General features: G+C 35.7%; 1 protein-coding gene across 2 annotated transcripts in view; it reads right to left on the reverse strand.

Moving 5' to 3' along the window:
- Window positions 1-24,251, reverse strand: part of LOC142344025 (uncharacterized) — a 75,089-nt gene that overhangs the window by 8,754 nt on the left and 42,084 nt on the right. For both annotated transcript variants that reach the window (XM_075395477.1, XM_075395478.1), the window contains exons 2-5: window positions 11,870-12,140; window positions 7,236-7,405; window positions 3,302-3,425; window positions 1,796-1,969 (exon numbers count right to left, since the gene is read on the reverse strand). In XM_075395477.1, the coding sequence (XP_075251592.1) occupies window positions 1,796-1,969; window positions 3,302-3,425; window positions 7,236-7,405; window positions 11,870-12,107 (706 nt within the window). In that variant the 5' untranslated portion in view covers window positions 12,108-12,140. The remainder of the gene's footprint in view (window positions 1-1,795; window positions 1,970-3,301; window positions 3,426-7,235; window positions 7,406-11,869; window positions 12,141-24,251) is intronic.

Here is a 24,251-nt window from a genome sequence, read left to right on the forward strand (position 1 = left end):
TTTTGGCAAAGATTACGAAATTTTATTCAAAAACTCCGGAAACTGTGAATAAGAACAACGGAAAGTGGTCTAAAATTCGCAAAAATTTAAACATCGATAACTCGCTCTAGAAAATGAAATTCAAAAAAATCTTCCTAATTTCATATACGCTTTAAGGGCTGTTTAATGAAATCATTCACAATTCTCTACAACGAATATGTCGTTCAGTCAAATTTGACTGAAAAAAACCCATTTGATTATATATTTCCTCCCCCCGCAAGAGGGTCGGAACAAACATAAAGATCTCACCTTTTTATAGAACTCATATGATAGCGGCAAAATTGGTTTCTGACTGATGAACCTAAAGCTACTGAACGTTTAAAAAAGAACATTGTTTAAAACACTTAAAAGGTTCAAAACAATTGAACAAGGCAACTAATATTCTAAAGACGAAAAACGTGGCACATAGAAAATCAAAAAACTTCAACGTAAAGTATGAAAAAACCTACAGACGCTATCATTGGAAAGCCGAAAAACGCGCACTGGATTCCTAAAATAGGGGATGCAATCATCGTTTGCACAAATTAATGACAATAAAAAAGAATTTCTAGTTAGGATATAGGGGTATGAGGACAAAATACCCACTATCAAACACCCAATAAGACAAGAATACCCAAAATATACACAAAATTTTGCCCTATTTTTAAAATTGCCACAACAATCATACAGTATTATAACATCTAAGTGAGAAATTTTAAGTTGTAATAAATTACATATTTTAGAAACAAGGCTAGCTCATTTGGCCATGTCATGGTGGCCAGGGCGTTGCCTTGGGGCTTGATACCCGGGTCGAGGTTTGATCAAAAATAATGTAAGATTAGCGGTGAATAGCGGTGAAAAAACTTTTTTCACCTTAAAGCACCCGCATTTTTAGCAGTGGTTTTTAGCAATGAAATTTTTTTTTCACCGCATTCACCGGATTTCTTACAAAAACGGAACTGCGGTACACGGGTTTGAACCTCTCACCTCTTGAAACTGAGCCATCTGTAACTTACTTCAATGATATTTACTGTGAATTTATCATAAGCTTTGAAATTAGTGGTAAATATTTGCAAGATTTGCATTTTTAGCGGTGAAAGTTTTTTTTCACCCCATTTTGCTGGTAGCGGTGAAAAACTTTCCTTCACCGCTTGAGCGGCGAAAAAAATTCACCGCTCAAAAGTTTATTTTTCACCGCATTCTTCGCATTGAGCGCAAATCTTACACTTTTTACTCAAATTCACCGCAAATCTTACATCTTTTTAGCAATTTTTTTCGGTGACATCTCGACCCGGGTATAAAACTATTACAACCAAACATTGGATTAAACTATGGGCTTCAGTAGTAAAAAAAATTCTGGGTATTTCTGGCATTGAATTAATTGTCATCTAACTGATTTTTACACTTGTTCATACCATGATCATGTCAAAAGATAGACTGACAAGTGATAAAAAACCACACGGAAAATCAAGCAGCTCGAATGGAAACTTTGCAGAAAAAGGCACACGACTACAATTACTGCGTTTCGAATTTTTGTTTGAGAGCAATGATGGGAATTCTTTAAATCTACAAATATTAATTACTTTAACGGCACTGAAAATTCTGAGCTAGGGCGTACTTTTTATAAGGGAACAACATAAATCTACAAATGAAGTTCATTTTTAAATATAAACATCACAGTGTCACGTGAAGTTTAACATATGATAAAAACTTTCGTTTTTTGTTTAGAAAATAGAATTATAGAGTTGTGATCCTAAGTCTTACAAAAGATGCATACTCTGTGTTGCCTTGTTTGAGGTCTGTTCCGCAAGGCTATTTACACCATGAGATGAAGCATCGGCACGTTGCTTTTTCTTCTTTGCAGTCGGTTCTCCCGCAGAGACCACCGATTGCTGTAGGTGTTTCGGAGTACCATTGCGTGGAGCACCTTCATCAACTAAGGTAGGACAGCCTAAAGCATATGACCAATCAAGTAAAAACTATAGAATTGGGTAGCGCGGACCATCTGTCCGTGACCCAAGAGCGTCTGATCACAGCGGAATTGGGTGTCAGACCTCAACCAATATAGCGAAGTCTGAGAATAAGCGCGAGTTCAAAAAAATCAATGACCAAGCAGCAAATGAACACTTTTGAGACATCTAACTTCAAACAAACTTACTAGCAGATATTTTTTCCGTCATTATATGCAGACACTACCCGTGTCGAGGTTTTTGGGTAAATTTTTGTAAGAAATCCAGTGAATTTTTCTGAGAAAATTGGTGATTGCGGTGAAAAAAAATATATCACCGCATTTCACCACATTTCCTTCCAAAATTCACCGCCAAACCTCGACCAGGGTATGTCAAGTTTTGAAAAAGTTGATTTTGGTACAAAAACTTTTGAAAATGTCATATAAAAAGCTTTGTCGAAAATGCCGTGAAAATGTGTTGGCACCTTCAAAGGTTTAATTTGCTATTTTATTTGATCAATTGATTATAAATGTTTGTGCGCTCGTTGCGTATCCCGGGTCGAGGTGTGAGCGCTATAAGTCGCTAAAAAAATGTAAGAATTGCGATGAATGCGGTGGAAAGATGCAAGATTTGCGGTTTTTAGCGGTGAATGCGGTTAATGCGGTGAAGAAAAACTTTCACCGCTAAAATCACTAAATGTCTTCACCTCAGAAAAATTTGCAAAAACAGAAAGAATAGCAGTGAATGCGCTGAATATTCACCGCATTCACTGCTAATCTTTCATCTGTTTTTGTAAATTTTTCTGAGGTGAAGACATTTAGTGATTTTAGCGGTGAAAGTTTTACTTCACCGCATTAACCGCATTCACCGCTAAAAACCGCAAATCTTGCGGTTAAAAAACATTCGCCGCTAAAAATCGCTAATTTCGCAAAAATTCGACGCATATGTTTTACATAAGGTATAGTGTAAATCGGATTTAAATTCAGAAAGAATATGCTAAGAGTAAGTGTGAGGTGGCGAAGTGGATGAAGAAGTAGATGACATGCAAGAGGTCAGAGGTTCGAAGCCGTGTACCGGATGTTTTTTTGATAAGAATTGCGGTGAAAAAAAAAAATTCACCGCGCAAATCTTACAGAAATTCACCGCTAAATTCACCGCCAATCTTACAAAATTTCATCGTTTTCACCGCATTCATCGCTAAAAGATGCGGGCGCTTTGCGGTGAAAAATGTTTATTTTCACCGCTATTCACAGCAATTCTTACATTATTTTTCGGTCGAAACGTCGACCCGGGATTAGATATTTTCTAAGAGAGGGCACTTTAAATTACCACACCTGGTTTGAACTGTCTGGAATTGTTGGTCCAAGACTTCAACTCGTCGATATCAACACAGGGTTCCTCTGGTGAGTCATAATCAGCGCCCTCTGCCACATTCCTCACGTACTCAAAACGATCTTCCCTTTTTAAATTTGATTAGTTTCATTTCCCCTAAAATTTGAAGTGTTCTCTCACGAGCCAGAAAACACTTAATATAAAATGGAGTAATCACAATTTTGAAGAGATTAAGAAGTGATTTTTTGAAAAAAATAGTCCGACCATCCTATTTTAAAATCGCAAATCTAGAAAACAAAAAATTGTTTAATAATCAAATCTCAATCAATGATTTTACTTTTTTTGTCCCACTAGATAATCATGAGGTATTTGTTTGAATGGGAGGTTCTTGACTTCTTATAGTAATCAAAAAGTTTAAAAGTTAGACTCATTTGATGTTTTTGGAATTAAATTCCACGTACGCTATCATTGACCTTGTTTACTGGGAATTGCACAAGCCGCTAACAATAATGAAGCCTCTATGTTCAGAACCAGAGCTTTAATTTCTTGGAAGAATTTTTAAAAAAATTTTTGCGCGTTGATATTTTTTGTTTACTTGGTTAACTTCAGGTCATTTGATACACATTTGATTCATTTGCTTGACATTTTTTTGCCTGGAAGGTAGAGAGACAATTCAAATACTGTACCAAAGAAACCAAAGTTTTCTGCCTGTTTTCGTTCAGCAGAACGTTAATCAAGTGTAGAGACAGGAAAATAAATTAACTTATATAGTGTCTTGTGATCTTGTCTTCTCATTTATTTTTTTGAGTCTACCATGACGTCACGAAAGGCCGCAGCTGATCAAAAACAGAAAATTAAAGTGTCAGGACGCAGCAAAGGGAACAGACGACTAGTGCTTCAATATAATTTCGCTCAGCTTTCATGTCTGCTTTCAGACATCTCCGAATTATTGTTTCCTAGATTTGTTGCATTTTTCCTACTGATTTTTTTGTTTGTAGCAAATAAAATTTAGCAAATTAAATTTGGGTGTTTCAAAATACTAGTATATTTGTAAGCTGACATGCATGACTTTTAGAATTAACAATTTGTAGAAAATTGAAAAGTTCCAAGTGTTTTTGGGTAATTCGATGTGCCTTTCAAAAGCCAATTTCCAGAACCAGAAATTCTTTAGTACAAAAAACGGATCAACAGATCAGCTTTGAGATGTTTTTCCTCCTTGTTTTCACGTCAGATTCGCATCAAAACTGAACTTGTAATAGTTTGTACCATTAGGACGAATATGGTTTTATCTTGAAAGCGCACATGCAGATTTTTGACTTAATTGTCTACCAAATGATGAGATATAAAACTTACAAAAAATTCATATATCGCTCGCAAAAAATGAGCTTGAGTAAAACAAATTTGCAAACCCAGTCTACTAAATGAAATAAAAAATTTCAAGACGCATTAAGGTTCGATGAGACCTGCTTATACAATATCACATGACAAAACAAACAACAAGAAGAACAAAAACACGAAACATCAATTACGAAAAACGCAATATCTATTTGTAAAAAAACTTTGTAAAAAATCAAAAAACGTTCAGTTACAAACTCAAACTACACAAATTCACGCATCTTTCACTAGAATTCAGATGGGACCTGTCTTTTTTGGTCTAAGTAACAAGTCGACAATACGAAGAAAAAAAATTGGCTGAAATTCATCAATCCAATGAAAATTTCAAAGACAAATTTTAAAAAAAAAAATCATAACAATCATTAGCTTTTAACTTTAAAAAATTAGATTCACACATAACGCCTAGTGAAGACAATTGTACCTAAATTTGATGAGACTAAGTCATAAGATCACTTAAAAACAACAAATATTTTTCTTTAAAATAAGCAATTTACGAGAACACAAAGTAAAGAAAAACTTACAATTTTTAGCCTTTTTGATTAAAAATTAAATTATTTTTCAGGAGCAAAAAAAGCCGTTAAGGTTTGTTTTACAATTATGTGGTCGAGATCTGTCATGATGAGGCTGTGCTACAAGTTACAAAATACAAAATGCGCCAGGATTAATAGAGCTCCTAAACAAAATCTTAAAAATAAAAACATTAAAACTATTATCTGTAAACAGACGCGATTTAAAAAAAATTATACTTTAAGTGAAATTTAACCGCTAATTTGTCATTAATCCGAAAAATTCATAGGAGTACAAAATGAGCAACAAAAATAAAAAAGAGCAAGTTCAAAGAAAGAGGAAAACAGAAGAAAGAGTTGAATCTATTAAACTCTAATGTTGTTAACCGAAAACTTTGTATATGTTCAATGGGATGTCTGCTCGTCAATAGGACAATTCATCATGATGTTAACCTGAGAAGCTTTCAAAAAAACACAGATGTGAAGACATAGACCATAACCCTAATTCTTTTTGTGAAATTCAGTGGTATCGAAGACATTAAAACCAATGGTAAGCAACTGACGGTGGTCAAGAAGTTTTAATCTGGAAAAAATTTTCGACTATAGAAAGAACAACAAAGATAGGCCAAACCAAAAAACTAAATGAAAAGATGCTAGAAGAAAGCATCGAAGCCATTAAAAACCAGAAAATTCTCACTGAAAACCATATAAAATTCCATTTATTTTCGATGTCTAAAAACTTTTGATTTTGTGATAATGTGGTGAATCCAGAACAAAGAACCACAAATGTGAGAAATTATCCAAAAAACACAAAATTTGTATGAAAACTCGGAGTATCAGTCAAAAAAACAATAGTTAAAGAAGCCACTGAACATTGTTTTTGTTTTCACTGGGAACAAATTAAGCGCAGAAAATAGTGAGACAGATCTACAAATTGACCGAAACAATATTAAACATGGCGATGTTTAAAAAATATAGTTTTTTTAAAAATCAAACAATATTTTTAACCTCATATCAACAAATAAGTATCAACTCAAAGCATTAGATGGGTTCATTTAATTCGCTTTAGAGATTCAATTAGAACTGTTAATAATGCGATATGTTATAGAACTAAAAAAAAGCTTTTTTTTGGAAAAGAACTGTCGAAGCCATTAAAAAATCATGAGCTATTCCCTGTAAATAAACTATATGTTTATTGTTCCTCATTTCAACGTAAATGGGTCCATCACAAATTGAAATTTGATATGAAAGCTGTCTGGCCTGAAGTTGACAAAGAGATATTGTGACAAGAATAAAAAAACAGTGCTCCAATTCAATTCGAATCCTTTTTTGATTCTAAAGCTCCATAATCAGACGAAAACAATCTCCTCTATCTCATCCCGTCTAAGAAGAAAAGTAATTGGTCTAAATCTTACCGTACGCTATAATTTGAAACCTTTTGACACAAAAAATCCTAAATTGAACAAAAAAGAGACTAAAAGTGAACAAAATCACTCAAAAGTTCGCAAAAGCTTGAATCCTCAAACTCTCATAACTCATCGAAGAAATGAATATTTCAAAGAGTTTTTTAATTAACAATTCTGCGCATGAAGGGCGTTCTAATGTTATCACTCACCGCTCCCTACAATGAATATATCGATTGCCCCCCCCCCCCCCCCCCCCTATACAAAGAACAAAAACTTTCTAGCACTCATTCGCTTTTTTTGATTCGATTCACACTAAAATCTACAAGAAAGAGTGAAAGTTCACCACTACTGTAACTCACCTCTGTTATGACTTTATCTAGATTTCGCTAATTTATCATACAAGCTACAAGTTGATCCTCCGGATGACAAAATTATAGTTCCACGAGTCCTTCAAATCTTGCTAAATTAGACAAGATCTCATGTTAATTAGTACAGTTCAGCCGGATCAAACAGTCTATGCTGACAAATTTGCGCTCGATTAACTGTTTTGCTTCCTAGCTAACATTTAGTTTTCATACGTCGGTTAAAGTTCTTGAAATTCATAACGGAGGGCGGGGAAACGAAACTTTCCTAGTGTCCTGGCTATCTGAGGTATTTTGTCCTGCTTTCTTAGATTTGTTCTTCGCTTTCTTATGAGGTCTGTCATCGTGTTGTTCGTTGTCCATTTGTAGAAACGAGTGAAGTTGCTGCTCTGGCGTTTGATACAGTTCAGAAGGTCCAGAAATTTCCGTTGAATAGCCTGATCAATGAAAAAGTGAATTGAACCCAGTCGAAAATAAACCAAGATACTGGCAACAAAAATGCAATAGTGATTGTGTAAAAACTAAATGCTGTCTTACGAAGAGCAATAACAGCGGAAACTCCAACCGAAATTGGCAATAGAGTTGAAAATGAGCGTTTGCAACTGAAGTAAAAAAAACGTTACGAATTTAAAAATGAATCTGAGGTTGATATTACTTTGAAACTTTCAGAACCTGGCGGTCGCTCTTTACTTTACCAATCAATTTCTGTTATGCAGGCAGGCTCTTCTGTACGTTTGACTTGTAGCAATTCAAACGGATTTTGCAAAACAAGATATGTGCTCTCGAAAAGGAAAACGTTTTTCGTGTTTCATGCTTTCCTTGACTCAAATAACCCAAACTTTTTCCCGCAGATGATCAATTGAGACAATAAAAACTCTTTCAGGTATACTGCGTCTCATATACATACATTATGACGGACTGATATCACAAGTAGCTTCACAAAACCTTTATTATTCAGCCTTACCTACTTACTGAGCCATTATCAAACTTTACCCCCCCCCCCCCCAAAAAAAAATTAAGTTTGACAAAATTTGTGCAGAAAGTTATATATGTAGCATCAACCTCATACATTTGAGGAGAATCTCCCGAAATTCGGAGCAAACTGAAAACAAAAGCATCAAATCTTTCAAATAGCAAGCTAAAAAATTTAGTTTTCTTGGTTATTTATTATTGAAATTTCTATCAAACCCTATAGAGAGGGCATAAAATCACAAACATTGCTGGATTTTGAAAAAACTTAGCTCGTACAATCTTCCAACGCATAAAAAAGATTTAAAAAACAAAGGTGAAACTGTAAAACGTCAATTTTGACTAATTTTAATTAAGCAAAAACTCTATAAGGCAAAACCAATTTCTGTACCCATTAGGCGAACATTTTCAACTGATTTCTTTAGGAAATTAGGCGAAAACCAATTTTAAAGAGCATCTAAACACAGTACTTCAGATTGTGCTTGATCCAACTTCTTCTAGGAGTTATTACATCTAAATTGCTAAGAACTGCTCAAAGTAAAGATTTTTTTAAAAATATATTTTTACCCTTACCGTTGTAGATTTTAACAAAATCCTGTTGCCGATATCACCGAGGGATGTAAAAATTACGAAAAAGGTAGAAAAATAGTACATCGTAAATGTATTTTAGCTAAAATTTGTCATGTTGGATAGAATTGCTCGGGAAACTTGAATACCTTATGGCGTCAAGTGGATTTTGAAGTACCGTCTATAAGTGTTTTAATCGGTTTTCGTCTATTTTCAGAAAAAAAAGCGATTTGAAAACTTCCACCTAATGACTAACACAATTATGATCGCTTATTGGAGCTTTCGCCTAGTACCCTTCGCCCCTGTAAAATGTATGTTTTATCTGCTAACAAAACTTCTGAGCATCAAGTTTGCCTAAATATAAAACTTTCAACAACCTCAATTTTAATGAATTTGATAAACTTTTCTTCCAACGACGATTTAGCTCCATAGACTGAGCAAAAATGCTTTTAATGTACTTAAACTTCTTTTGATAATCATTTTAACCTTGTGCCAATGCTCCTTGTGGCTGCAAATTTCACATCAAAACAAGTTTTCCGCCATAATTTTTGTGACCGACAAATGGACAAATTAGAAAAAAGAAAGACACTCATTGCAATAACATTTTTTCAGAACAAGCTGTATCTGTTTTTCAGTTCTTGTAACACTATTTAATTCAATGGGTTCATCGGTATCAAAAAATTATGGATGGGAGTTGTTCCAATATGTCATATTGCATTATCAGTAATTTACAAGGAAGAATAGACTTATAAGAAAAACAATTGTGATCTATTCTGTTCCCCCCAATGGTTTTTTATGACCCCCATTTATAAATTATGTTATGTAGCATGCTACTATGCAAAAAAAGCACGTGCACCTGGGGGTCATAAAAAATTTATGCTCACTAAGCTGGGGGGGGGGGGGGCGAAACAGAATAGATCCGACAATTGAAATCTCAGGCAGACAAGTTTGTGTTTTTTAAACAATTCTGCCCCCAGCTTAGTGGGCATATAACTTTAGTGCCCCTTGCAAACGTGTTAATTTTTACACAGTAAAGTGCTCTATAACAACACATAAAATGTAATGTGAGGCCCGAAACAGAATAGATTCTTTTTGCTTTGTTTTGTTTTATTTATAGTCATCTTTTAACGAGAAATCAGTTTTGAAGCAGACGTAAACTATTAATGAAAATGTCGGGAAAAGATAAGGAAAAATTTACCTTAAAATAACGTACCCCCACCCCCCCCCCCCCAGAACGTTATGCTTCCCCACTAACAGAGCACGTGTCATGACACGTTAAATCATTGTGTAAAAATATGGCACGTGCGTCTAGGGGGTGAAAATAATATGCAACCACTAAGCTGGGGGGGATCAAAGACGGAAAAGATCAAAAAAATTTGAGCCGAAGTTTGATAACTTTTGCTTTCACTCGGTTCAATTACTAATTAGGTTACCTTTGTTTTAAATTCAACCAGTTATCCGAACATTTCAATTCCGTCAGAATTTAAAGCAAAGACCGAGTTTTAGGCCCCAAACTCGGAATTTTTTTAATATTTCGATAAATTTTCAGCTGATGGTGTTAGAAGATCATTTACAAAAACTATTGAAATATTGGGTATTTCCCAACATAGCCCCCCCCCCAGCTTAGTGGTCAGATAACATATAGCCCCGCCCCCCAATCATGGTAAATATACCATAATGAGGGCTATAATTTCATGGGGGGCTATAATGGGAAAGACCCGAAACCTTTCCCATTTGTTAACCTAAATAGTGGATGCCTATTATTTGCACCCCCAAAGCACAGGTTCCATAATTTATCATGTAATGGCAGTTGCTCTACGGTTACTAGGGTGTGCACACATTACTAGGGGAAACAGAATAGATCCAAACCCACAACATCCAATGTTCTCAGAAGAACACATCCCTTTATTCAATCATCTAAGGCTCGTTTAAGTTTGCTGTAGTAACGCTTAGGGACGTGTCCGGACAAAACAGTCCCAGACAAAACAGTCCCAGACAAAACAGTCCCAGACAAAACAGTCCCAGACAAAACAGTCCCAGACAAAACAGTCCCAGACAAAACAGTCCCAGACAAAACAGTCCCAGACAAAACAGTCCCAGACAAAACAGTCCCAGACAAAACAGTCCCAGACAAAACAGTCCCAGACAAAACAGTCCCAGACAAAACAGTCCAAGATAAAACAGTACCAGACAAAACAGTCCCAGACAAAACAGTCCCAGACAAAATAGTCCCAAGAAACCAGACAAAACAGTCCCAGACAAAATAGTCCCAAATAAAATGTACCCAATGCCATTATACCCAATGTACTTTGAAATGTTCGTTCAATAATCCGACAACAAATTAGCAGTCGCTATTACCCGTATGTTTTAACATACTTAATGGCCATGGCCATGCCTCAGCGGCCCGTGGGACTTGATATGAAACTATCACAACCGAACATGGGATTAAATTATCCGCTTGTTAAATCATACGTGTGAGAGCTACTATAATGGCCTTGGGACTATTTTGTCTGGGACTGTTTTGTCTGGTTTCTTGGGACTATTTTGTCTGGGACTGTTTTGTCTGGTTTCTTGGGACAATTTTGTCTGGGGCTGTTTTGTCTGGGAATATTTTGCTATTTGGGACTGTTTTGTCCGGGACTGTTTTGTCCGGGACTGTTTTGTCTGGGACTGTTTTGTCTGTTCACCCTTAGGGATCTTTTCCGTTTGTGCCCCCAGTTACAGAGCGCGTGTCATTACATAGTAAATGATTATGTAAAAATACGGCCCGTGCGTCTGGGGGTTGCAGATAATATGCACCCACTAAGCTGGGAGCTGGGGGGGGGGGGGGGGGGGGGGGTTGTGGTACAGACGAAAAAGATCCCAGCGTAGGTATAATTGAACGTTTTTTACTTTATCAAATACAAGTTTTTAATCTTACTAATTGACTACATGGTTTTTCGCCTGGTGATTATAGGGTCCTGATATGAGTATCGGGTTGCTGTCAGAATACTAAAATCAAGTTGGAAAATTGACCAGAAAAACAAGGGAGCTTTTCCATTTGTGCCCCCTCCCCCAGTACGTTATGCACCCTCAGTTACAGAGCACGTGTCATAACATAGTAATTCATTATGTAAAAAAATTGGCACGTGCTTCTGGTGGTGCAAAAATTATGCATACTCATTAAGCTGGGGGGGGGGGGGGGGGCACGAAGGGAAGAGATCCAAAAGAAGATCTATTCAATCTAGTTTAGGTTATAACCTACGAGTTACAGGTTGTGTTTTTTACAGCGCGTTACAGTGTCGAATACTTGCACCTGTGCCTAGGCAAAGATATATGACCATTAAGCAGAAGGATCCGAAAAACAACCAATTGGGAGATCTGACCTTGAAGCTGGCTGTTTGCAAGCCTGTCGCCACTGTTGTGATACTCCAGACGTAAACTCCCTTCTGGGACTGAGGGTAGCGTTGCAAAGAAAGGGTTGTCACCCTTATTGCCCTGTAGAGAGCGTGTGAATAGTCTCTTGATTTCAGCCGAGGTGCAGCTGCTCTCGGTATCGAAGTTGTGGTTAATTTTGGTTTGAATTGCTTTTATGAACTTGGTATCCAGTTGTCGCAGCTCCATAAATAATAGATAAGGGCCGATGAAAGTAACAATCTAAATTGCATGGAAACTTTCCTGTTCTTATTTTATGAGCTCTACATTTTTTAATTATTGGTATGGATTCGGTAATTGATTCGGACATCTCAGCGTGCTTCCTATATAGTATAGCTCCTTCCCCACCTTAGTAGCAATAGAGCATGTGCTCCCCATTAGTGTAAATACGCTATAATGGGGTCAAAGTATAGGTTTTTTATGGGGAGGGGGCGGTGTGAAAACTATTTGTGTCTTTCCCATTATAGCCCCCCATGAAATTATAGCCCCCCATTATGGTATATTTACCATGATGGGGGGGTATAGGTTATCTGACCACTAAACTGGGGGGGGCATAATGGGGAAGACCCTACTATTTGTTAGTATGCCGGCGTTGTTGTGTTCAGAAGGAAACGGATTGTTGTTCACTGATGCTGAGTTGGGATATAATAGGAAAGAACCGATTGGCATACATTTACATTCGGATCTTTTCCGTTTGTGCCCCCCCCCCCAGCTTAGTGGGCGCATATTATTTGCGCACCCCAGACGCACGTGCCATATTTTTACATGATGATTTACTATGTAATGGCACGTGCTCTGTAACTGGGGGCGCATAACGTACTGGGGGGGGGGCACAAACGGAAAAAATCCTTACATTCTTTATGGGGTAATTCTATACTTCATGAAACAAATTCTCAGTTAGGCAGTAAAAAACGGATCTTTTCATCTTTTCCGCTTGTGCCCCCCTCCCCCCCCCCACCTGTTTTTTCACCCCTATTCTTTTAACCCCCTATAATTTAACCCCGATTTTTTAACCCCTACATCATTTAACCCCTCAATTATTTAACCCCTATATTGTTTCACCCCGATTTTAAGCTTCCTATAATTGAGGATAATTCAGCCTCAATTATTTCTATTTTAATTGATGGAGATTAAAATCGGGGTGAAATGACTGAGGTGTGAACATGCTTTTCACACCTCAATCATTTCACCCCGATTTTAATCTGTAAATTCATGGATCATAATTGTCAGGGACATAGAGCAAACGACACAATGGTTTAATGCAAAACTATAACAATTAGCGATTTAGTTATCTCAACTAATCCTTAATGGGGCAATTAAAGGCAATTGAAAACTGGATGTAACTCAAGAATATTTCTTGTTTTATTGCATTTTGAATTCAGCATGATAACTGCCGACTTTGAGTTTACTATTTGTTCAAAAAACAAAGAAATATTAGTTGTAGAGGGGCATGAGTTTCATGTTAAAAGATTAAATAAGTTTACCACTGCCTGGAATTGCTCAAAATATCAAAGTTACAAGTGCCGCGTTTCCGCTTTAACAAAAGATGACCAACTCATTCGCGTGAACGGTGAGCACAATCATAGTGCTTCGATTGGAAAGCCGTCCACACGAAAAGTTATAAAAGAGATTAAAGCCCTGAGTGAAAACCTAACACCCGCAGCAGCCGTAGCTTCCGCAATTTTACCAGTAACTGACGTTCTTTCGACCCAGTATGCGTTGCCGTCAAAACCAAATTTAATACAAACCTCGCAGCGCTTAAGAAAGGTTATACAAACAGTGTCAGTTCATGAGCCATCGGACCGGCATTTTGATATAATTTTGAAATAACGAATGTGGCGGATCAGCAGAATTTGGATAGCTTCGTTATTGAGAAAATAGACGAGCTTTGTTTATATTTCCAAACAAATTATATCAAGTGTCCACTATTAAACCGTCCTGCCACATTCCCCCCACAAATATGGAATCAAAGAGACGCAGCCATTGAGGGAATTGCCAGAACAACCAATGCTGTTGAGGGCTGGCATTATGGGCTACAAGCCTTATTCAGCGGATCCCATCCCGGAATTTGGAAACTTTTGACTAATTTACAAAAAGACGCTGCGGTGCAAAAATTAAACTTTTTGAATGCGTCATCCGCAACGGAGTTACGTCGAAGCCTCATATCGTGACTCATTAGGGAATTTGATCCCGGGCGTTAACCATATGATGGGACCCCTAATTGGGAACACAGTTTTGCAACATTTAGATATGAAGCTTACACAGCGTAGCTGCTAGCAAAAATATCAATCTGGATTTCATTGTAAATTCTGTTAAATACACGGTTGAATTTTGTTTTGAATTGCTAATTTATGCCTGCTCAGAAAGTACGTTTTAAAATTTAGCTTTCAACCTTTCATTTGAAAAGTACCCGTTTTTCCGTCTTCTAGACTAGGACAGTTTTTGAACTCTTTTGATTCAAATCAAAGTGCAACATAAAAGAGGTCAGACTTGTCAAGTGTTCTTTTTCGATCAAAGGCATCTATATATTAATTCTAACTCGAATGCTATACCACCATGTTTAAGCGCCTATCTTCACATGTTTAAGCGTCGCTTAAACATGCAGCCTAGCGTAATGCATGCATGCTATACCGCCATGTTTAGGCGCCAATCCTCACACGTTTTAACGGTCCTTGAACATGCAGCGTGTTCTGTGACTTGGTTTTATGTGTGTGCGTGCGTGTGTCCTTGTGTATGTGTGTGTGTGTGCGTGTGCGTGTGTGCACGTAGGCATTCAAATGACCATTTGCTCTTTTCGGTTTTCTTTTTCGAACGTTTGATTACTTTTCGAACGTTTGCTTGCTTTTCAAACGTTCGATTTGTTTTCGAACGTTCTTTAACTTGACCGCTTACGTCTATGTTTACTGTGTTTGTGCATGTGTGTCTTTTGACCTTCAACTGATAAACTTTAACTGACGTTAACCATGGCTTGGAGTACAACCATTGAATTTTATCCTTGTGTGTTTGTGTGTGAACCTGTTTGCGTGTGTGTGTGTGTGTGTGTGTGTGTGTGTGTATATGTATGTGTGTTTGCGTGCACGCGTGTGAGACCTTGAGCTGTTGACGTTTAACTGAGGTTAACCGTTACATTGAGTTGCTTTAATGCAATACTGATTGTTCTTTTTACATATTATCCCATATTCCTTTTTGCATATCCCAGACAGCCGACTGTTTGGTAAGCATCCTTTGGTGATCAAAATTAATTAGGGCCGGCAGGTCTGAGCTGGTCTAAAGGTTTGTGAGGTTTTGCTCAGATTTTTTCATTGTCTCAGACTCTTATCCTGCAATTCAGTTATCCTACTTACTTTTCTTGGATAAAACTTTTCTTCGCTTTTCTTGGCTAAAACGTTCTTCGCTTCTCTTCAGAAATGGCTGCTTTACCGATAAAAGGACTGCAGCAAAGCTTCAAAGCTGAGCTCGAAAAGTTTGAGCAACAAATTATAGTTGCTGTTGAGCGGTTGAAAACTGCATTAAATTATTCTGTCTATAAAACCAAAAGCCAAGAGTCTGACAGAAAAAAACTCAAAAGGTTGAGCAGGGCCTTAAAAAAGTGCCCCGAAATAGATAGATTGACAACAACTATCAAAAAGACCATGCAGGAGCAGAAAAAATTCCTGCTTAAGTTTAATGGCGCAGCCATAACATTCATTGGTCTAAATATTGATCACAATAACTCGGTTATCAAAGAGCTGCTCGACATTAACGAGCACGGAGACATGGCGGCCAATGTCGGGCAATGCAAGAGACAGAGAGGGAAATCCGTCTTGAAAAGTGAGTAACTGTTCGCTAAACGTTGGTTACAAATGTTTTTCTGACTTATCGGTCTGTCTTTTTTAAGTCTCGGCCAAGAAGAAGAAGCATGCTCCTCCACACAAGAAACGAAGAGCTCGAGTCTTATCGAGTTCTGCTGAAGAGAATGATACCGTGAAAAGTGAGTAACAGTTCGTTCAAGTTTACTTGATAGATTCAAATTATTTCCTGACTTATTGTTCTGTTTATCTTTAGTTTCGGTCAAGAAGATGAAGCGAAGAGCTCGCATATTGTCGAGTTCAGATGAGGAAATTGATGACTTATTGAAAAGTGAGTAGTTCTTGCTAAGCACAATTCTGGCTAAGACGGCTTCAAATGATCGCTGCGCGAAGTATGTTGTGTTATTTCCTTCTGACTTATTGATGTTTTTATTTTAGTTTCGGTCACGAAGAAACTGAAGAGACGTGCGTGGATCGAAAGTTCTGATGAAGATGAGACCAGTTTTGTGAGCGTCGCGAGCCAGACGGATTCTGCAAACTTTGACGATAGCTCTAATGTTGTTGAGATGGAGGAGGGAGAAATTGTTTAAGAAACTTTGCAGCGGAAAACTTAATTATTTCAGTTCTGTCTTATTGCGAATGCAACTTTAAATGCTCTAACTTAGATTTTTCTTTTCTCACTTTCTCTTCCCCCTTTCTGTTCCCACTTTCTTTTGTCACTTTCTGTTCTCACTTTCTTTTCTCACTTTCTCCTCTCACTTTCTTTTCTCACTCTCTTTTCTCGCTTTCTCTTCTCACTTTCTTTTCTCACTTTCTTTTCTCACTTTCTTTTTCTTTTCTCACTTTCTTTTCTCACTTTTTCTTTTCTCACTTTTTCTTTTCTCACTTTCTTTTCTCACTTTCTTTTCTCACTTTCTTTTCTCACTTTCTTTTTCTTTTCTCACTTTCTTTTTCTTTTCTCACTTTCTTTTCTCACTTTCTCTTCTCACTTCTTTTTCTCACTTTCTCGTCTCACTTTCTCTTCTCACTTTCTCCTCTCACTTTCTCTTCTCACTTTCTCGTCTCACTTTCTCTTCTCACATTCTCGTCTCACTTTCTCTTTCCTCGTCTCACTTTTCTCGCTTTCCTTTCTCTCTTTTCTCACTTTCTCTTCTCACTATCTCTTCTCGCTTTCTCTTCTCGCTTTCTCTTCTCGCTTTCTCTTCTCGGTTTCTCTTCTCGGTTTCTCTTCTCACTTTCTCTTCTCAATTTCGCTTCTCACTTTCTCTTCTCACTTTCTCTTCTCACTTTCTTTTCTCACCTTCTTTTCTCACTTTCTCCTCTCACTTTCTCCTCTCACTTTCTCTTCTCACTTTCTCCTCTCACTTTCTCGTCTAATTTTTTTCTTCTCACTTTCTCCTCTCACTATCTCTTCTCGCTTTCTCTTCTCACTTTCTCTTCTCAATTTCGCTTCTCACTTTCTCTTCTCACTTTCTCTGCTCACCTTCTTTTCTCACCTTCTTTTCTCACTTTCTGTTCTCGCTTTCTGTTCTTGCTTTCTGTTCTCACTTTCTTTTCTCTCTTTCTGTTCTTGCTTTCTCTTCTCATTTTCTTTTCTCACCTTCTGTTCTCACTTTCTTTTCTCAATTTCTTTTCTCACTTTCTTTTCTCACCTTCTTTTCCCACTTTCTTTTCTCACTTTCTTTTCTCACTTTTTTTCTCACTTTCTTTTCTCCCTTTCTGTTCTCACTTTCTTTTCTCACTTTCTTTTCTCACTTTCTTTTCTCCCTTTCTGTTCTCACTTTTTTTCTAACTTTCTTTTCTCACTTTCTTTTCTCACTTCCTTTTCTCCCTTTCTGTTCTCACTTTTTTTCTAACTTTCTTTTCTAACTTTCTTTTCTAACTTTCTTTTCTCACTTTCTTTTCTCACTTTCTTTTCTCATTTTTTTTCTCACTTTCTTTTCTCACTTTTTTTCTCACTTACTTTTCTCACCTTCTTTTCTCGCTTTCTTTCCTGGCTTTCTTTTCTCGCTTTCTCTTCCCACTTTCTTTTTCTCACTTTCTCTTCTCACATTCTCTTCTCACTTTCCTTCTCGCTTTCTCTTCTCACTTTCTCTTCTCAGTTTTTTTTCACTTTCTTTTCTCACTTTTTTTTCTCACTTTCTTTTCTCACTTTCTTTTCTCACTTTCTTTTCTCCCTTTCTGTTCTCACTTTTTTCTCCCACGCTTTCTTCCCACTTTCTTTTTCTCACTTTCTTTTTCTCACTTTCTTTTCTCACTTTTTTCTCACTTACTTTTCTTACTTTCTTTTCTCACTCTCTTTTCTCCCTTTCTGTTCTCACTTTTTTTCTCATTTACTTTTCTCACTTTGTTTTCTCACTTTCTTTTCTCGCTTTCTTTCCTCGCTTTTCTTTTCTCACTTTCTTTTCTCACTTCCTTTTCTCCCTTTCTGTTCTCACTTTTTTCTAACTTTCTTTTCTAACTTTCTTTTCTAACTTTCTTTTCTCACTTTCTTTTCTCACTTTCTTTTCTCATTTTTTTTCTCACTTTCTTTTCTCACTTTTTTTCTCACTTACTTTTCTCACCTTCTTTTCTCGCTTTCTTTCCTGGCTTTCTTTTCTCGCTTTCTCTTCCCACTTTCTTTTTCTCACTTTCTCTTCTCACTTTCTCTTCTCACTTTCCTTCTCGCTTTCTCTTCTCACTTTCTCTTCTCAGTTATTTTTTCACTTTCTTTTCTCACTTTTTTTTCTCACTTTCTTTTCTCACTTTCTTTTCTCACTTTCTTTTCTCCCTTTCTGTTCTCACTTTTTTTCTGCCACGCTTTCTTCCCACTTTCTTTTTCTCACTTTCTTTTTCTCACTTTCTTTTCTCACTTTTTTCTCACTTACTTTTCTTACTTTCTTTTCTCACTCTCTTTTCTCCCTTTCTGTTCTCACTTTTTTTCTCATTTTTTTTCTAACTTTCTTTTCTCACTTTCTTTTCTCACTTTCTTTTCTCACTCTCTTTTCTCACTTACTTTTCTCACTTTCTTTTCTCGCTTTCTTTTCTCACTTTCTTTTCTCCCTTTCTGTTCTCACTTTTTTCCTCACTTTTTTTCTAACTTTCCTTTCGCACTTTCTTTTCTCACTTTCTTTTCTCACTTTCTTTTCTCACTTTCTTTTCACTTTCTTTTTCTTTTCTCACTTTCTCTTCCCACTTTTTTTTCTCACTTTCTTTTTCTCACTTTCTTTTCTCACTTTTTTCTCACTTACTTTTCTCACTTTCTTTTCTCACTTTCTTTTTCTTTTCTCACTTTCTCTTCCCACTTTTTTTTCTCACTTTCTTTTTCTCACTTTCTTTTCTCACTTTTTTCTCACTTACTTTTCTCACTTTCTTTTTCTCACTTTTTTCTCACTTACTTTTCTCACTTTCTTTTCTCACTTTCTTTTCTCGCTTTCTTTCCTGGCTTTCTTTTCTCGCTTTCTTCCCACTTTCTTTTTCTCACTTTCTTTTTCTCACTTTCTTTTCTCACTTTTTTCTCACTTAACTTTTCTTACTTTCTTTTCTCACTCTCTTTTCTCCCTTTCTGTTCTCACTTTTTTTCTCATTTTTTTTCTAACTTTCTTTTCTCACTCTCTTTTCTCACTTTCTTTTCTCACTTTCTTTTCTCACTTACTTTTCTCACTTTCTTTTCTCACTTTCTTTTCTCGCTTTCTTTTCTCCCTTTCTGTTCTCACTTTTTTTCTCACTTTTTTTCTAACTTTCCTTTCGCGCTTTCTTTTCTCACTTTCTTTTCTCACTTTCTTTTCTCACTTTCTTTTCACTTTGTTTTTCTTTTCTCACTTTCTCTTCCCACTTTTTTTTCTCACTTTCTTTTTCTCACTTTCTTTTCTCACTTTTTTCTCACTTACTTTTCTCACTTTCTTTTCTCACTTTCTTTTTCTTTTCTCACTTTCTCTTCCCACTTTTTTTTCTCACTTTCTTTTCTCACTTTTTTCTCACTTACTTTTCTCACTTTCTTTTTCTCACTTTTTTCTCACTTACTTTTCTCACTTTCTTTTCTCACTTTCTTTTCTCCCTTTCTGTTCTCACTTTTTTTCTCACTTTTTTTCTAACTTTCTTTTCTCACTTTCTTTTCTCACTTTCTTTTCTCATTTTCTTTTCTCACTTTCTTTTCTCACTTTCTTTTCTCCCTTTCTTTTCTCCCTTTCTGTTCTCACTTTTTTTCTCACTTTTTTTCTAACTTTCCTTTCGCACTTTCTTTTCTCACTTTCTTTTCTCACTTTCTTTTCTCACTTTCTTTTTTCACTTTCTTTTTCTTTTCTCACTTTCTCTTCCCACTTTTTTTTCTCACTTTCTTTTTCTCACTTTCGTTTCTCACTTTTTTCTCACTTACTTTTCTCACTTTCTTTTCTCACTTTCTTTTTCTTTTCTCACTTTCTCTTCCCACTTTTTTTTCTCACTTTCTTTTTCTCACTTTCTTTTCTCACTTTTTTCTCAATTACTTTTCTCACTTTCTTTTTCTCACTTTTTTCTCACTTTTTTCTCACTTTCTTTTCTCACTTTCTTTTCTCCCTTTCTGTTCTCACTTTTTTTCTCACTTTTTTTCTAACATTCTTTTCTCACTTTCTTTTCTCACTTTCTTTTCTCACTTGCTTTTTTCACTTTCTTTTTCTTTTCTCACTTTCTCTTCCCACTTTCTTTTTCTCACTTTCTTTTTCTCACTTTCTTTTCTCACTTTCTGTTCTCACTTTTTTAACTTTCCTTTCGCACTTTCTTTTCTCACTTTCTTTTATCACTTTCTTTTTTCACTTTCGTTTTCTTTTCTCACTTTCTCTTCCCACTTTTTTTTTCTCACTTTCTTTTTCTCACTTTCTTTTCTCACTTTTTTCTCACTTACTTTTCTCACTTACTTTTCTCACTTTCTTTTCTCACTTTCTTTTCTCACTTTCTTTTTCTCACTTTCTTTTTCTCACTTTCTCACTTTCTCACTTTCTTTTCTCACTTTCTTTTCTCCCTTTCTGTTCTCACTTTTTTTCTCACTTTCTTTTCTCAATTTCTTTTCTCACTTTCTTTTCTCACTTTCTTTTCTCACTTTTTTTTCTCACTTTCTTTTTTCACTTTCTTTTTCTTTTCTCACTTTCTCTTCCCGTTTTCTTTTTCTCACTTTCTTTTTCTCACTTTCTTTTCTCACTTTTTTCTCACTTACTTTTCTCACTTTCTTTTCTCACTTTCTTTTCTCCCTTTCTGTTCTCACTTTTTTTCTCACTTTTTTCTAACTTTCTTTTCTCACTTTCTTTTCTCACTTTCTTTTCTCACTTTCTTTTTTCACTTTCTTTTTTCACTTTCTTTTTCTTTTCTCCCTTTCTCTTCCCACTTTCTTTTTCTCACTTTCTTTTTCTCACTTTCTTTTCTCACTTTTTTCTCACTTACTTTTCTCACTTTCTTTTCTCACTTTCTTTTCTCACTTTCTTTTCTCACTTTCTTTTTTCACTTTCTTTTTCTTTTCTCTCTTTCTCTTCCCACTTTCTTTTTCTCACTTTCTTTTTCTCTCTTTCTTTTCTCTCTTTCTTTTCTCACTTTTTTTCTAACTTTCTTTTCTCACTTTCTTTTCTCGCTTTCTTTTCTCACTTTCTTTTCTCGCTTTCTCTTCCCACTTTCTTTTTCTCACTTTCTCTTCTCACTTTCTCTTCTCACTTGCTCTTCTCACTTTCTCGTCTCACTTTCTTTTCTCATTTTCTTTTCTCACTTTCTTTTCTCACTTTCTTTTCTCACTTTCTTTTCTCACTTTCTTTTTCTTTTCTCACTTTCTCTTCCCACTTTCTTCTCATTTTCTTTTTCTCACTTTCTTTTCTCACTTTTTTTGTCACTTACTTTTCTCACTTACTTTTCTCACTTTGTTTTCTCACTTTCTTTTCTCGCTTTCTTTCCTCGCTTTTCTTTTCTCTCTTTCTTTTCTCACTTTCGTTTCTCACTTTCTGTTCTCACTTTCTTTTGTCACTTTCTGTTATTACTTTCTGTTCTCACTTTCTTTTCTCACTTTCTTTTCTCACTTTCTGTTCTCACTTTCTTTTCTCACTTTCGTTTCTCACTTTCTGTTCTCACTTTCTTTTATCACTTTCTTTTGTCTTTCTTTTCTCTTTCTTTTCTCTCTTTCTTTTCTCTCTTTCTTTTCTCTCTTTCTTTTCTCACTTTCTTTTCTCACTTTCTGTTCTCACTTTCTGTTCTCACTTTCCTTCTCACTTTCTCTTCTCACTTTCTCTCCTCAGTTTTTTTCTCACTTTCTTTTCTCATTTTCTTTTCTCACTTTCTTTTTCTTTTCTCACTTTCTCTTCCCACTTTCTTCTCATTTTCTTTTTCTCACTTTCTTTTCTCACTTTTTTTCTCATTTACTTTTCTCACTTTGTTTTCTCACTTTCTTTTCTCGCTTTCTTTCCTCGCTTTTCTTTTCTCTCTTTCTTTTCTCACTTTCGTTTCTCACTTTCTGTTCTCACTTTCTTTTCTCACTTTCTGTTCTCATTTTCTTTTCTCACTTTCGTTTCTCACTTTCTGTTCTCACTTTCTTTTATCACTTTCTTTTGTCTTTCTTTTCTCTTTCTTTTCTCTCTTTCTTTTCTCTCTTTCTTTTCTCTCTTTCTTTTCTCACTTTCTTTTCTCACTTTCTGTTCTCACTTTCTGTTCTCACTTTCCTTCTCACTTTCTCTTCTCACTTTCTCTCCTCAGTTTTTTTCTCACTTTCTTTTCTCATTTTCTTTTCTCACTTTCTTTTTCTTTTCTCACTTTCTCTTCCCACTTTCTTCTCATTTTCTTTTTCTCACTTTCTTTTCTCACTTTTTTTCTCATTTACTTTTCTCACTTTGTTTTCTCACTTTCTTTTCTCGCTTTCTTTCCTCGCTTTTCTTTTCTCTCTTTCTTTTCTCACTTTCGTTTCTCACTTTCTGTTCTCACTTTCTTTTCTCACTTTCTGTTCTCACTTTCTTTTCTCACTTTCGTTTCTCACTTTCTGTTCTCACTTTCTTTTATCACTTTCTTTTGTCTTTCTTTTCTCTTTCTTTTCTCTCTTTCTTTTCTCTCTTTCTTTTCTCTCTTTCTTTTCTCACTTTCTTTTCTCACTTTCTGTTCTCACTTTCTGTTCTCACTTTCCTTCTCACTTTCTCTTCTCACTTTCTCTCCTCAGTTTTTTTCTCACTTTCTTTTCTCATTTTCTTTTCTCACTTTCTTTTTCTTTTCTCACTTTCTCTTCCCACTTTCTTCTCATTTTCTTTTTCTCACTTTCTTTTCTCACTTTTTTTCTCATTTACTTTTCTCACTTTGTTTTCTCACTTTCTTTTCTCGCTTTCTTTCCTCGCTTTTCTTTTCTCTCTTTCTTTTCTCACTTTCGTTTCTCACTTTCTGTTCTCACTTTCTTTTGTCACTTTCTGTTATTACTTTCTGTTCTCACTTTCTTTTCTCACTTTCTTTTCTCACTTTCTGTTCTCACTTTCTTTTCTCACTTTCGTTTCTCACTTTCTGTTCTCACTTTCTTTTATCACTTTCTTTTGTCTTTCTTTTCTCTTTCTTTTCTCTCTTTCTTTTCTCTCTTTCTTTTCTCTCTTTCTTTTCTCTCTTTCTTTTCTCTCTTTCTTTTCTCTCTTTCTTTTCTCACTTTCTCTTCTCACTTTCTCTTCTCACTTTCCTTCTCACTTTCTCTTCTCACTCTCTCTCTCCTCAGTTTTTTTCTCACTTTCTTTTCTCATTTTCTTTTCTCACTTTCTTTTCTCCCTTTATGTTCTCACTTTCTTTTCTCACTTTCTTTTCTCCCTTTCTGTTCTCACTTTTTTTCTCAATTTTTTTCTAACTTTCTTTTCTCACTTTCTTTTCTCACTTTCTTCTCTCACTTTCTTTTCTCACTTTCTTTTTTCACTTTTTTCTTTTCTCACTTTCTCTTCCCACTTTCTTTTTCTCACTTTCTTTTTCTCACTTTCTTTTCTCACTTTTTTCTCACTTACTTTTCTCACTTTCTTTTCTCGCTTTCTCTTCCCACTTTCTTTTTCTCACTTTCTCTTCTCACTTTCTCTTCTCACTTTCTCTTCTCACTTTCTCTTCTCACTTTCTTTTCTCACTTTCTTTTCTCACTTTCTTTTCTCACTTTCTTTTCTCACTTTCTTTTCTCGCTTTTTTTTTCTCGCTTTCTTTTCTCGCTTTCTTTTTCTTTTCTCACTTTCTCTTCCCACTTTCTTCTCACTTTCTTTTTCTCACTTTCTTTTTTTCTCACTTTTTTTCTCACTTACTTTCTCACTTTCTTTTCCACTTTCTTTTCTCTCTTTCTTTTCTCTCTTTCTTTTCTCACTTTCTGTTCTCACTTTCTTTTGTCACTTTCTTTTGTCACTTTCTTTTCTCTCTTTCTTTTCTCTCTTTCTTTTCTCTCTTTCTTTTCTCTCTTTCTTTTCTCACTTTCTGTTCTCACTTTCTCTTCTCACTTTCCTTCTCACTTTCTCTCCTCAGTTTTTTTCTCACTTTCTTTTGTCACTTTCTTTTCTCACTTTCTTTTCTCCCTTTATGTTCTCACTTTCTTTTCTCACTTTCTTTTCTCCCTTTCTGTTCTCAC

This window comes from Convolutriloba macropyga, chromosome 8 (assembly GCF_964194025.1).
Source record: "Convolutriloba macropyga chromosome 8, txConMacr16.3, whole genome shotgun sequence".
In the NCBI taxonomy this organism is placed as follows: domain Eukaryota; kingdom Metazoa; phylum Xenacoelomorpha; order Acoela; family Convolutidae; genus Convolutriloba; species Convolutriloba macropyga.